Genomic DNA, 14,400 nt, shown 5'->3' with positions numbered 1-14,400 from the left:
AGCATCGGAACAATTTAACCCGGGCTTGATTTTCCAACTTAGAAAAATTGCTCCGACGACACTAGAAAACATAGCGTCAGAACGTCCGATGGTACCTTTTTGTTTCCAACTTGTCCAATGCAAGCACCTTTGAATTTTTTTGTCGATTTCTTTGCTTCTCGAGTACTTCCATGAGTTGTTTGAGCTACCGAGTGCTAGAGAATACTGAGTGCACATCATTTTCATAGTTAGCCTCGTATGATCAAGCTAGTATCATCGAAACCCCTCTTAACAATACGGTCCAAGAGCTACAAACTAACAAAACCTATACTAAACTAAGTGTCCTTCATCTCCTTGTGACACTCAGTACTAGAAAGGTCCTTAGCCTTGTCGCATTAACCATTGGGCCGCTTGATAGTTCAAATTGAGGGTCATTTTCCATTGAACTCATGACATAATACCCAATAGTAATTTGCTTCAAAACTAATAGGTTAGTCACAAGTATAAGATTGTCATTTATCACTAAACACCCTTACCAAAGGTGCGAAAGGACCTAAATGACGCAAAGATGCTTCGAGTTCCCGCACCTAATTCAAAATATTTTGATTTTGGATTTGCATCTTTACGGGAAGGTAGGTGCATAAATTCAAAAATTCGACTACTACCTAATTAAACGGTTGAGATGTTGGCTGGGATTTCAACTTTCAAAATGTGGATCTGAAATGAACTCCCCACCTGCGCGGTTTTGGCCAACGGCGATGGCTTCGGTTCATGGCCGCGGCTGGCACCAATGGCAGCCATCGGCGGTGCCAGCTCTAACTGCGATTGGACTAGTAGTCGGAGAGGCGGGGATCGGCCCGGTGGGATTGGCGGCGGCGGTTCCTAGGCTTCCACGTTTGCGCGGGAGCCGGCGAATGAACGCGGTCTTTGGGAAGGTGACCCGCCGCGCGCGCGGCACAACGCACGAGGCAGCGCCGGAACAGGCGGGCGCGAAGGCGAAGGGGAAGAGCCGCTCCTACACTGGATGGACGCCCGCGATGGCGCCTGAACCTGTTTTGGACTACGGATGCGCGTGGCTCCCCGGCCTCCAAATACACACGGGGCTTCTGCCTCGCGGCGCACCCCTCCGCCTTGTCTTGCTCACTGAGAGTCTGAGACAGCAAAACCGCTCCATTCCATTGCTCTCCAGAACACACCGGATCGGCGATCGATGGAGTTCTTCGCCGGCCAAGGCTTAGTAACCGCCGCTTCGGACGGCGAAGGCCGCGGCCGCCGCTTCCCCGAGCCTCCGCAGCACGGTATGCTTTTGCTTTGCTGCTGACAACAGAGGACCTATGCTCTGTGCTTCGTGCTGACCAATGTATTGCGCAGGAGACTCGTCGATGCTGGTGATCAGGGACGCGCTGCTGTCGCAGCTCCAGAAGGACCGGCTCCACCAGGAGATCATCATGGCCGAGCTTGTCGAGATAGAGCGCGCCATGGCCCTGCGCTCTGCCGATGCCGGACGGGCTAATCCGGCGTCCTTCCACTCCAACGAACCCTTCATGCCCCGCGGCGGAGGAGCAGCTGCTGGAGCTGAGCCTGGCGTAGGCGCGGATGAGGTGAGTGGTGCACGAGGGTGTAGAACGGAAGCCCGAGAAGCCTGCCATGGATGACCTCGCCGGTGGATGCTTCAAAAGTTGCCGTAGTACCGGAGATGCTGCAGGTCAAGAGAATGCAATGCTTGCAGGCCCGTACCTAAGTTTGTGAGGCCATGGTCCGAAATATAAAATGGGGCCTATATTTATAAATTACTTCATCAATTTTCTAAAGTGTGAGCCTAATTGTTGTTTGTGTTATCATAACGATTTTCATCACTATCTACCTAAGAGCACCCTTCTGAGTTTTAACGAACAATTTTAAGTCTTTTTTCCCCTCTTACGCTTTTTATTAACGGAATTATATTTTCTAACCGTAGAACACAAGAGATATAATTAAATAGACCTCCCTGTTTCACCAATTAAAAAGCATCAAACTAAATTAGAAAAATACTGGTGCCTAATGAACAATTGAAGGTAACCAATAAATGATAAAAAAATTACTAGTGATCAAATCATGATTTGATGATGCGGAGTTACTAGAATTAGAATCCTAACCCTCTGATCAGCAGCCCACAAGACAAATGCGTAGTACAGGTACCACAGACGATGTTTCAGCCATGAGCCATTCAGGTTTTTGCAAATAAATCATCAAGACATTGACGATTTGACAAAATGCAAATAAATCAGGGAGATACCAGCCTACCTGCAGACTGCAGTCCTGCGCTAGTGCGGTGCTGCCTTGTGGTTAGCGCCGGGCCTTCAGTGTTACGGTTGCAGCGTGAGGGCGTCTCCAACAATCACAGCTCTAAGTTAGTAGAACTAATTTTTTATTCATTGAACAGTGCAAAAGATAAGAGACTAGTTAGGAGTGAAGAGATGAGCGCGCACATTTCCCAATATACCTTTCCCTCGTGGCACAATATTCAAAACTACTTGCACACTCTCTTTTCACAATATTCAAAACTACTTGCACACTCTCTTTTCTCTGAGGTAGTGCTAACTCGTACCATCTTAGACGCTCTCGGCCGGAACACGGACGAACGAGTCGACGAGACGACGACTGATCAAAATTCGACGAATCGGCAACGCAACAGTTCGGGCCATTCGCGAGGTACAACGTTGAAGCCCAGCGCTGGGGGTCCAAAATTTGGGGGGGGGGGGGGGGGGGGGGGGGGGGGGGGGGGGGGGGGGTACGGTCGCCCCACTTGCACTGGGTCATACACGGGCCTGGATGCTTGCAAAATGCAAAAATCCAGTGAGGTGAGCACCTTAACAAATGTCTTTCTCATCCGATGTGCAATCCGTGTTGCCTCAACATTTCTTATTCTTCAGATTGCTGTTTAGCTAATGTATCTGGTTCCCTCAAACTAGAATTTTTATACTGAGATTTAAGAAGCAAGTTTACATGCCCTGTATCACAATTTCACATGCTAATCGTGTAATCAAGTGTATAAGACAATAACTTGGTAGCATTTTTACTTGTTGCTTTCACCATTAACTTATTTTTGGGACCATGCTTAGTTACTAATGCTCTGAATCTCTAACCAAACTGCATGCCCAACAGACTATGCTGCCCAAGGAGAACCCGCCATCTTCAATTAGATGGAGTTGCTCCATCTGCCAGGCAAAAGCAACCAGTGAGGGTAACTTACAGCAGCATTTTGCAGGGCAGAAGCATCAGTCGAAAGTAGCAGCTCTGGTATCCAGAAAAAATGCCAATTCTCATAAGGCAACACCGACAGCAGAGCAAGCAACGAACGTGAGGCAATATGCAGCAGAGAAGGCACGCCCAACATGGCTTTGCAGATTCTGCCAATCCAAATGCACTTGCAAATCAGACCTGGAGAACCACCTGAGAGGCAAGAGACACAAAGCAAAGATCCAAGCCCTGTTGGAAGAATGCAGAAACATGGTCAGGACCATTGGGCCGGCAGAAGCAAAATCGGATCCGAACAATCTGACACAGGATGAAGAGAACCCTGCATCGGCATGGAACTGCAGCCTTTGCCAAGCCAAGTGCACTCGTCAGTCAGAGTTGGAGAACCACCTGAAGGGCAAGAGACACAAACTGAATTCTCTAGTTCTACAGGTAGAAGCCCAGAAATATCTTTCGGAATGGGGTTGCGGTATCTGTCAGGCCAAATGCAAGCCTGTAACTCAATTTGAGGATCACTGCAGAGGCAGAGGGCACCAACAAAAGATAGAAGCTCTACTGAAAGGAGGCACGAACACGAGATCAAGCGTTTTCCAGGTGCTGAAGAAACCACCTTCAGATGGTTCTAACAGCAAGGGTAGAAGCTCAGAGGTGATGGGACTGATGGCGACACAGACGACATTGCATTTTTGAAAGCTCTGCGATTTGCACTGCAACAGCAAGAACACTCTTGCCGAACATCGTCGGGGGAAGAAGCACACGGAGAAGGTGGAGAAACGGATGTCATTGAGTTATTGCAAGGTCTGCAATTTGCACTGCAACAGTGAGAAAATGCTTGCTCACCATTGTACCGGGAAAGCACATCTAGCAAAGGTCAATGGCTGCTGATGGGAAGGCTGTAGAGCAAGATGCAGTATCATCGATCATTTTTGGCTCGGTCGTCTCCCTCGCGAGGCGACCCGAGGGCGCCCACACGCGCCGCCGAGCCACCCCCTCCCTCCGCCTCCCCCGAGCGGCCGCTGCCGCCGCCTTCGACGGCAACGGCGGCGGCGGCCCCAGGCGGCGGCCTCCGCGGTTTCCTCTTCCCCTCCCCACTGACACCCATGCTCTTCCCCCCTCCATACCCATCCTTCCCCCAGCTTGGGCACCAGATCGAAGCTCCCATTGGCTGGATCTGCACGTCCTGCGCGTGGATCTGCTCGAGCTTGCCGCAGGGGTGCCTCCTCCGTTGGGGTACCTGTGCTGGCCGGCGGGTAGGGAGCCGGTTTGCCCTTCCCGAGCCTTGGCCGCGCTGGTGGCCCAGCGTTCGCGCGAGGCGGCTTTGGGAGTGCCGGCGCCACTAGCCAGTGCCGTCACTGGCTCATCCCCAGCCCCACCCCGCGTCGAGCACTCCATCCTGGCGATCCCGGCGTGCCCCCTGCCGGATCTGCCCGTCTTGGCCGGAGCCTCTCTGATCCGCTCTGGGACGGGTGGATCCAATTGGGGAGCACGCTCCTCGCTAGTCTACAGCGGGCAAGCTGCACAGCGGCCACGGCACTCTCATGGTGTTGTGGGTCGCAGTGCGGCGCCTCCTTCTTGGAGGAGGTGTGCATCGGCCGCTGCAACGTCTTGGTTAGCTGATCCAGTCTGTGGTTGGGGTTGAGGGAGCCTCAGGCGAAAGCCGCGCACGACGACCTGTCGGTGCTGACGACGGTCGCGCCCTTGGGCGTCGCTCACCTTCTTGGAGGCGTCGTCGTCTTGGATCTCTTTACCCTGCAACCACCGAATCTCTCCGGGTGAAAACCCAGTTCTAGTTTCTACCAGAATGGCGGCGGCGGCAATGACGTCGTACCCTACCTGTAGGCGCCGCCTACGAAGTCTCTGCTGACTGCTGGCTGTGTGCATGTTCTGTGCCTTCTTGCTTGCTGTGTGCATGTTTGTGCTTCTTCCTCCCTATTCTTCAGGTTGAGGGTGGCATTGGTTGTCGGGTGGTGTCGTGGCTCGGTGAGTGTTCTCTCCCTCCACCTCTGCTCCGTCGATACTGGTGGTGCTAAATCAAATGCCGGGTGGTGTTTCCACTGCTTCCGTCGTTCCCTTTTAGGGATTCCTCCCCTTAGATGACGTTTGATGCTGCTATGTGGATCCCGGAGGAGCTGTCGGTGTCGCCATCAGCTTCAAGGGAGGTCGTCGTATTCGGTCAGTTGTGGCTTGTGCGCCCTTCACCACCCTTAGTCCCCATTTCGTTGGGTGTTCCCTCGTATAGAGGGCAACAACGGGGTGGTATAGCTACGAGGGGTGGTGCAAGGTGCAACGGTCATGGCGTAATCGGTGAGTATGTTGTTCGGTGGTGGCGCTAATCGACGATCGGTGGTTGTCCCTCGGCCGTGCCGTGCCTTGTCTTTTAATAATTTGCAAGTTGTGTCTCTCCTACATGTTGTTCTTGGTGTTGTACCCAGTTCTTCACGCTCTTCTCTAGATCTTTTCTTATATGACTGCTCAGCAGTCTACTATTTGTAAGGTACTTTGTACCAAAATCATCACCGGCTAGCTTGACATACGTGGTTTAATGAAATTCAGGTGGGGACTTTTTATCCCCGGTTGACCTAAAAAACCGTTCATTTTAGGTCAATGGCTGCTGATTGGAAGGCTGTAGAGCAAGATGCCAGTTTCATCGTTCATTTTGGAGGCTGACTTTGGGGGGTGTTTGATACTAGATGCTAAACTTTAGTAGTGCCATGTCGTTTGTTCGGATGCTAATTAGGAGGACTAAACATGAGTTAATTATAAAATTAATTGCAAAACCTGTGCTAATTCGCGAGATGAAGCAAATGGTTACTGTAGCACCACATTGTCAAATCATGGACTAATTAGGCTTAATAGATTCGTCTCTCGAATTAGACTCCATCTGTGCAATTAGTTTTGTAATTAGCCTATGTTTAATACTCCTAATTAGCATCCAAACATCCGATGTGACATATGCTAAACTTTAGCCGGGGTATCCAAACGGGGTGGTGTTCCGTTTCGCTAAGTTCAACTTCTACGGCATAAGACTAATTTATATTAGAAAATATATGTTCATGCAGTACTTTCATAGTTTCATCAATGCTCATCCGTTGCTCATGCTCTGTTATTGATGTTTTTGAAGTGAGATGGTCTAACACAAATCTTTGACTTTGACCACCCTTTTGCATGTATTTATTTGTTTTCTATAAAAATATTTTCCACAAGCTATGTGCAGGTTTACAATACAATTGTAAACGTACAACACCCTAAATATAAAGCACAATTTCTTTAAAAGCGTGCAAACAACCAGAAAAAAAATGTGACGCCAAACAAACAAAACAAAACAAAAACTCGATTACAATACCAGGCATTTAACCTCCAAACATACGATATATACAGCACTGGAAACTTAAGAGATCTTTTTCTTGATGATTGGAAACTATTTCCATGCACAAAAGCTAATGCAGTCAACCTGAAATCTGGACAGAATTCATTCATAGCATCACAATTCTCATGTCAAACTTGCATAAGATCAACCATCTGAATTTGTAGATCAGGCAGTGCACCATGGCACCATGCATACAACTATCCTTATCGATTGTTCCTGTACAAAGACTACTAAGCATTTGGGGGAATAGCAGGGTAATCAATTATCATAGAGAATTGTTATTTCTTAACCAATCTATGGAAGGACTAGGCCTTCAATGCTAACCGGTCTTGCCAAGGGATTGTCCTCTTATCATCACTTGCTGGAGAATTTCCTGAATCCCTACAAACAGATAATTTGACATCGGCTGCAATCATCTCTTCATCCACCCCAACCTGATCAAAGTTATCAAGTTCCAGATGGCTTCTATGCCCCTGGTAATCATTCCCCTCATCATTCTGCAGACAAAAAGATGCCTTTAATAGCAAGAAACTTATACTAAAACTTTTCTCATACAGTTTACTTCATGAACTCACATCGCATACCATTGCAGAGCCTTGATTCAAGTCAAAATTTGGGTTTTTGCTGCAAGAAGCCCCTTCAGTCCTGGTCACATCATGATCAGCAAACACTGAAGCCCTTCCCAACGGAGATGGAACGTACCGAGCCTGCTTCTTCAGCTTGTAATGTGTCTTATTCGAACTCTTGGCAAAGGATCTGTGCTTCCTTTGCAGGAACCTTGCAACAGAAAGCAGTTTATACAGTTAGCAAAGCTGAAAGGTCGCAGTGATGTCAGTATGAAGTGATAAAAGCAAGAGCAAAGGAACTGTCATACTTGACTTCAGCAGCGAGGGCGAGCTTTGTCCGGTTTGCGCTCGCTAGCATCTTCTTCTTTGCTTCAGTCTCCTGCAGCAATCGATATATCAGCTTCAAGCCAACTGGAATCATTCGGTAGCACCCGGTTGTAGGGCAACAAAGAATCATACAGTCAAACACACCCATTGCTAATAACATTAGATGAATAGCTGAATCATATTCAATCCGTAGCACCCGGTTTCACGACAACAAAGAATCAGAGTCAAACACCCCCACTGCTAACAACATTAGACGAATAGCTGAATCATACAGTCGATCCCTAGCACCCGGTTTCACGACAACAAAGAATCGCACAGTCAAACACCCCCACTGCTAACAACATTAGATGAACAGCTGAATCATACAGTCACTCCCTAGCACCCGGTGTCACAACAACAAAGGATCATACAGTCAAACACTCCCACTGCTAACAACATTAGATGAACAATCAAATCAACTCCCCAGTATTACTACCCCGCAATGACCAATCCAAGTACACGCTAAACATCGACTAGAACAGGGATAGCGCCACAGATTGCAACCAAGCAGGAACGGCACACTAGTCGAGTAAACTAGTCGTGAATCCATTAACTAGGAGCAGCAAGAAAAGCAGAAGAAAAAAAGATTCGATGCTAGATTGAACAGAAGAAGTGAACTGCCAAGGGAAGACGGCGAGCGCGCTGCCCACCTCCAGCAGGTCGTTGTAGTCCCGCATGAGCGAGCGGAACCGGCCCCCGGCGCCGGAGTCCCTCTCCGCATGCGCCGCCGCCGCCGGCCTCTTCTTGCCCTTGCTCCTCCGCACGAGCAGCGCCTCCCCGCCGCCGTCCATCGCGCCGGCGAGTCGAGGCGCGGCGAGGAACCCGGCGCCCTCGCTCGCGGCGGGGTCACGGGAGGCCGGGAGCGCGAGCACGGCGGCGGCGGAGGGTGGGCAGGGGAGGAGGAGGCCAGATCCAGACGGGGACGGGGAAGAGGAGGGGAGACCGGGGCCGCGTGGTGGTGTCAGCAGGGCGTCTCCTTTCCTTCCCCGCCCCCCACCAATATCATCCATCTATCCGGGGTGCGCTGCGGGCTGCGGGGGGCATCGCGTCGTGCCGGGGGCAGCAGGTCAAGGCAAGGCCGAGAAGGCGGGGCGCGTGAGGCCGGCCCGTGCTCCGGAGGGCCATTGGATTGGGTTGGAGTCGGGGGGAGAGAGGAGGGGAGGGGCACGCTGCGGGTGCTGGCTGGCTGGTGGCTTGCTGCTGGGTTCGGACGGGGAGCGGCTCGGAGTCGGAGTTGGGTGTGGTTGCAACGCCGCCACCTGTTTTTCCGGCATATCCAGGCGGTTGACGGTGGCAGCCCCCATGAGGCCATGAAGCTTGTGGTGCATGTTTTGGCGCCGTTTGATTGGTTGCGACTGTTTGTCTTCCTCTTTGGTGTTTACAGAGTACTTCCGCAAATTTGACCCATCTCCTCTCAAAAGCTTCAGTCTTTTCTCATCATCCTCGAGCTTCCATCACCGTGACACTGGATCGCTTGAGAAGAAGGTATTACGGCAATCGAGGACGACAAAGTAGGAGTTGCCCGCCTGGGAAAGCTTCTTTGCTCACTCGTACCTGCATTTTGCTTACGTCAGACCAAAAGATGTCACCGTTTCTTTCCAAGTGTGCCGGTGTGTTTGTGTTAACACTTGACACCTCAAATATGAGGCTATAGCATAATTTCACAAATGGAATTGCAACTTTTTTCGAGGCTAAGGGCTTTCCTGCCAAACTGGGTGGTGCCAATCGCGGGCGCGCCCGTGCATATTTGGCGACCCCTTGGTTCGGCGCCCGCGCATTGGCGTGCCGACACGCCCACGCCCGCCACAGTAGCATTGCTAGTTCATTTTTACGCTCATACGTTGGTGAACCACAAGCGCGAGATCTAGACGCCCGCGCGTTGGCTCACCTGCAGTTGGTAGGGGTAGCCCTGGGCTAAAATCAACGTGCCCTGACTTTCGACGTGCACCTAGTTGTGAGTTTGGTTTGAGGTCATATTTTGCGGAAACCTCTCTTCGGTAATCCACAACTCTTACTACATGGTGTTTTTCTCTGGGATTCGTGTTTCATCCGTGTACCGCACTCACTACCACACCTCATTTGTGTACCGCACGCTTCTACCACATGAGATCACATACTCAAGTGTGGACCCCACTCACTTGGTCTCCTCCCCACTATTCTCTTTTCTCTCTCCTCTTAAATTCAGATTCGCCAGATTAGACCAATGAAGCCTGAGACGTTACTGGATGTCCCGGCATGACGAGCTTTAGAGGGAAAGGTATTATGTGTGAGTGGTGGCCCACAACTAAGATCTAGCACATAAGTGCGGGATTTTCACGCACCATCAACGCGTACCTCAGGGAGCTTGACGTGGATTGCAACGAGATGTGTTGGCATAGCAACATGTGACAAGCTTTAGAGGGAAAGATATTATGTGTGTGGTAGCCCACAGCTGAGATCTAGCACATAAGTGCGAGATTCCCACGCACCATCAACGCGTACCACGAGGAGCTTGATGTTGCAATGTCGCATGCCAGTAATTTTTCTTTTACTTTTTTTCCAACTTTCTCCTTTTTCCTTCTTTCTAGAGAGTTCATAAATAAATTTTTCATAAAAGTTATATCAATAACATTTTTAGAAAGTTGGTAAATAAGTTATGTGGGAGAATACAATAAAAAAATATTCTTCATTTAAAAGATTATATGAATAACCATAAAAACATTTTTAGATAAGTTATTAAATAATTTTATGGAAAAGTTTAGATCAAAGTTTCTTGCTTGTACCATGCACCGGTGAGGCTGGTGGTTCAATGGTTTGATGGTTCAACTAGTGGTTTGACCGGTTCAACTAAAGTTCATATTTTAGGTATGTTTTCAACTGTCACAAAGAAAAGGTTAGTCAGATGGTTAGAAAAAGTAACTCTGTGGAGGGGGCGGAGGTTTGAATCCCCTTGGCTCTCCTTTTTCTGCCATCCACGGCTAGTTTACATGATTATGGGCCTTTACAAATGTGCTGACTTGGCTGATGGCGCATGTTCGACCGGAATATGCCTATTAAGATTCAGTTTTTTAGACCACCAGTCTTTTAAGTGAACCGAGCTGGTCAATCAGCCGTTCACGGTTTTTTCGGTTGGACCGGTTAGATGGATATGACGTGTGAATCCCAGGATGTTCATGATGTATGAGCGTACAAGAGTGGTAGATTTAAATTCATTTTCTATTTTGAAATTGAGTTAGGTACGCTGTACTACAAAGGGGATGTGTATTGTGTGTGTGCCGGGGTATCCGGCAAGGGGTCGGAACAGCCGTATTCCAGGAAGGCTTCGGGGCTGATTTTACCGGAATTTTCGACAGGGTGTCAGAATGCTTCGATACTGGGAGTCTGGTGCCTAGTTCCTTTGCTTGCTAGAGTATCTGGCACGGGTCCGGAACATCCTTGTTCCGGCAAGGTTTCAGGATTGATTTTACCAGAATTTGTGGTAGGGTGCCGGAGTCTCTGGTACTGACCTGGTTCTGTTGTTTTCGTTGTGGTGCCAGACTATCCGACACAGATCTAACCAGCACAGGTTGGGATATATATACCCCTTCACTCCCTTCACTGCTACTGAACCACCATGGGACAAACATACTCTTGAGCATTCACTGCTACTGAAGCACCATGAGACAGTCCTTGAGAGACTTGAGGAGGAGTTTGAGGGAGGGAGAGCTTGGATTTGGGTGTGTGAGCTTCATCTCCGACTCTTGAGCACTTGAAGCATGTCCGGTTGTCGATTCACGTTTGTTACTCTTAGAGCTTGGCTCCTGTATGGTTAGGTGTCACCGTGGAGCACCCAACGCTTGTGGTTATGCCCTGGACGCTTTTATTGCCCATCCTCTCCAAGGATATTATAGTGAGTAACCTTAGCTTGACCGGTGGGTCGCTAAGGGTGAGGGTAGGGTTGGTGGCTCAACCCGGTCTTAAAAAATGCACCTCAATGGGGACATAGCTTCTAGTGGGAAGTGAACTTCAGTAACTAATCCCTTGTCTTATGTGATTTGTACTTGTCTTTGTTCATTACTTGTTCTTCGTTGAATTTCCTAGATTAGTCCCAATCTACTCGTGCTGCAGTTTTTTAAATCATCTCTAGACTATTTGCTACCTTTCTATTCAAGTGGTTTTAGCTAAGTGGTTCCCAACTTTGAAATCTCGTACTCACTCTTTTCTGTCATCAGATATGCTGGCAACCTGCGGATACTCTGATATCCGATAGGATACTGGAAGCCTATTCATACTACAAGAAATCTCCCGGTCTATGACGAATCAAAAAGTGTCATAAACGTGTTTTTTCATCATAAACCATCATTTTTTATGCGGGAGTGATGAAAACCCTTCGTCATTTCTCGAGGGTTATAAACCACGACTAGTGACATTTCTTATTTCGGTGTGTCACTAAGATAATGATGAATGGAAATTCATCCCATGCGTTGTCATAAAATTATTTCAGAGGTTGCGCCAAGTTGGACAAGAATCCAACATGGCTCCGACGTGGCAGGGGTGTTATGACGATTTCGGTTCGTCACAAATTGAAGCCCGATCCATGTAAGAGCCTTTATGAGCCCAATTTTGTTGGGCCATTTTTAGCCCATTTTAGGTTTTTGCACTATTTTTTGGGCCAAAAAATATTTGTTGCACGCCAGGCCTTTTTTTCAGGGCCCTAGCCCATCTAACGAAGAGCCACTATTGCATTTCGCACAACCATATTGGGCCTTTTTTCTGGGCCCTAGCCCATTATTGCATTTCGCAATAATATATTCAATTTTGGCTATTGATCATCATCGCAATCACAGACATAAAAAAGGTCATTTCCAACTTCCATATTGTTCACATCACAATCAATGAATAGTTCACCAGCAACAATAATGTAACATACAACAAGTTAAGCATCAACAATGCAACATAAAACAAAAGTTCATCATCAATAAACAACAACTTCACCAGCAAAACACTTTAGTTGTGGGGAGGGTTCACCTGGCTTTGGCTAGTGCTGAAGTTTATCAGGCTAGAAATCAGAGAATGCAACTGCTTTGTGGTGTTCTTCAAAACTTTGAGCTCTTCTATCTGAGACTTCAATGTCGTTTCTTGTGTTTCAACCCTCAATCTCAATGCACCCATCTCAAACTCCTATTCAGCAATCTTTTCCCGAAGTTGTGCCCCCCTTGTTTCTCACTCTCAAGATCAGCTTGTTGCCTATCTATTATGTCTCCAAAGCCCTGAGTGGCTCGAAGTTGTTTTACATAGAAATGGAGAAAATGGGCTACACGGTGGTTATGGCTAAGCGTAAGCTTCGCATTATTTTCAGAGTCATGACATAATAGTGCCAACCTCGTACCTCTTCGAGACATGCTTGAGAACAAAGAGTCAACAAGAAGAATGGGGAAATGGGCTGCAGAGCTGGCAGAATATGTCATCAAATTCGTTCCGAGGAGTGCCATAAAATTGCAAGTATTGGCAGACTTCGTCGTAGACTGGACGCCATCATCATCACAAAGCGAAGGCACAATCACCGAACCAGTGTGGGAAATCCAATGTGATGGAGCCTACTATCATGCAGGAACGGCGGCTTCAGCAGTTTTGAACCCACCATCGGGCATCAAGCTAAGATATGCATTGAGATTGAATTGTGAGAATTGCACCAACAACGTAGTAGAGTATGAAGGGTTGTTGTTAGCACTTCGGAAGGCGAGGGCAATAGGCGCACGAAGGGTTGTGATCCTAACAGACTCAAAGTTGGTATCGTGACATATGGACAAGTCTTACAAAGCAAAGAACCTAGATATGGCGCAGTATCTCAAAGCCGTCTGAAGCATGGAAAAATACTTCCTCGGATTCACAGTGAAGAGTTTGCCAAGGGCTATAACAAATAAGCTGACATCATTGCAAAAGTTGTGGCAGCAAAAGGCTCATTACCTCCGGATGTGTTCTATGAGACTTCGTCAAAAAAATTAATAGACACGGACGAACCACCTGTCAAGTTCGTGAATGCTATACACAGCGAAGACTAGAGAGCGCCCATCCTCACATTCCTGAATGGATACTATGAACCAGAGGATGAAAAGAGTGGAAGAAGATTGGCACTTCAGGCAAGAAATTATTGCACGAGGGGGGAGAACATGTATAGAAAGGGCATGTGTGCTCCTCTGTTAAAATGCATTGCCATCGACGAAGGCAAAAAATTCCTGCAAGAAATACACAACGGAATGTGCTCGCATCATATGGGCACAAGAGCGTTGGTCAGCAAGGCGTTCAAGCAAGGTTTCTATTGGCCTTCGACAGTAGCAGATGCACATGAACTTGTCCGAAACTGCATAACTGTCAATGGCATGCTCCGTACAGCAAATTCGCAGCGAACGCGATACAACTGATACCTCCGATTTGGCCCTTATCATGATAGGGAATCGACAGGGAAACTTATCTTACACCATCATTGCAGTAGAGTACTTCTACAAATGGATAAAGGCAAAGCCAGTGGAGAACATCACCTCCGGAACTATTCAAAAATTCTTTTGGTAGAACATTGTCTGCCGCTTCAGAGTGCCTTACGAAGTAACAATCGACAATGGGAACTAGATCGATAGTTTGGATTTCAAAGAGTTATGCCACCAGTTGGGTACAAGGTTGTGTTTCGCATCAGTATACCATCCACAGTCGAATGGACCAGTGGAAAGAGCAAATGGAATCATATTTGCAGGCATCAAGTAAAATATAACAGATCTCCGGAGGAGGAAATGGGTAGATGAATTGCTAAGGCTCATCAGGTCCCACAATACGAAGGACTCAAGAATAAAACAGTTCTCACCATTCAAACTGTTATACGGAGAAGAAGCAATGACACCAGAAGAAGTGAAGCTGAGGTCCTAGAGGACAAAT

The 14,400-nt window shown here is 48.1% G+C and overlaps 1 protein-coding gene and 1 pseudogene across 2 annotated transcripts; one reads left to right on the top strand and one right to left on the bottom strand.

Moving 5' to 3' along the window:
* The first annotated feature begins 1,337 nt into the window (after nt 1-1,337).
* Nucleotides 1,338-5,691, top strand: LOC117844241 (uncharacterized; annotated as a pseudogene).
* Nucleotides 5,692-6,657: 966 nt separating this feature from the next.
* Nucleotides 6,658-8,901, bottom strand: LOC117842107 (uncharacterized). Of its 2 annotated transcripts, none has more exons than XM_034722459.2 (4): nt 8,166-8,901; nt 7,458-7,528; nt 7,159-7,360; nt 6,658-7,080 (listed from the first exon to the last, which is right to left on the bottom strand). In XM_034722459.2, exons 1-4 carry the CDS (start codon nt 8,523-8,525, stop codon nt 6,889-6,891), a joined length of 825 nt encoding a protein of 274 aa, XP_034578350.1. In that variant the 5' UTR covers nt 8,526-8,901; the 3' UTR covers nt 6,658-6,888. The 2 variants fall into 2 exon arrangements, with proteins under 2 accessions (XP_034578350.1, XP_034578351.1); XM_034722460.2 differs by having other exon boundaries at nt 7,168-7,360; nt 8,166-8,868.
* Between the last annotated feature and the right edge of the window lie 5,499 nt (nt 8,902-14,400).

This window comes from Setaria viridis, chromosome 2 (genome assembly GCF_005286985.2).
Source record: "Setaria viridis chromosome 2, Setaria_viridis_v4.0, whole genome shotgun sequence".
In the NCBI taxonomy this organism is placed as follows: domain Eukaryota; kingdom Viridiplantae; phylum Streptophyta; class Magnoliopsida; order Poales; family Poaceae; genus Setaria; species Setaria viridis.
Note: the sequence above shows the minus strand (reverse complement) of the source record. Positions and strands in the feature narration are given on the sequence as shown.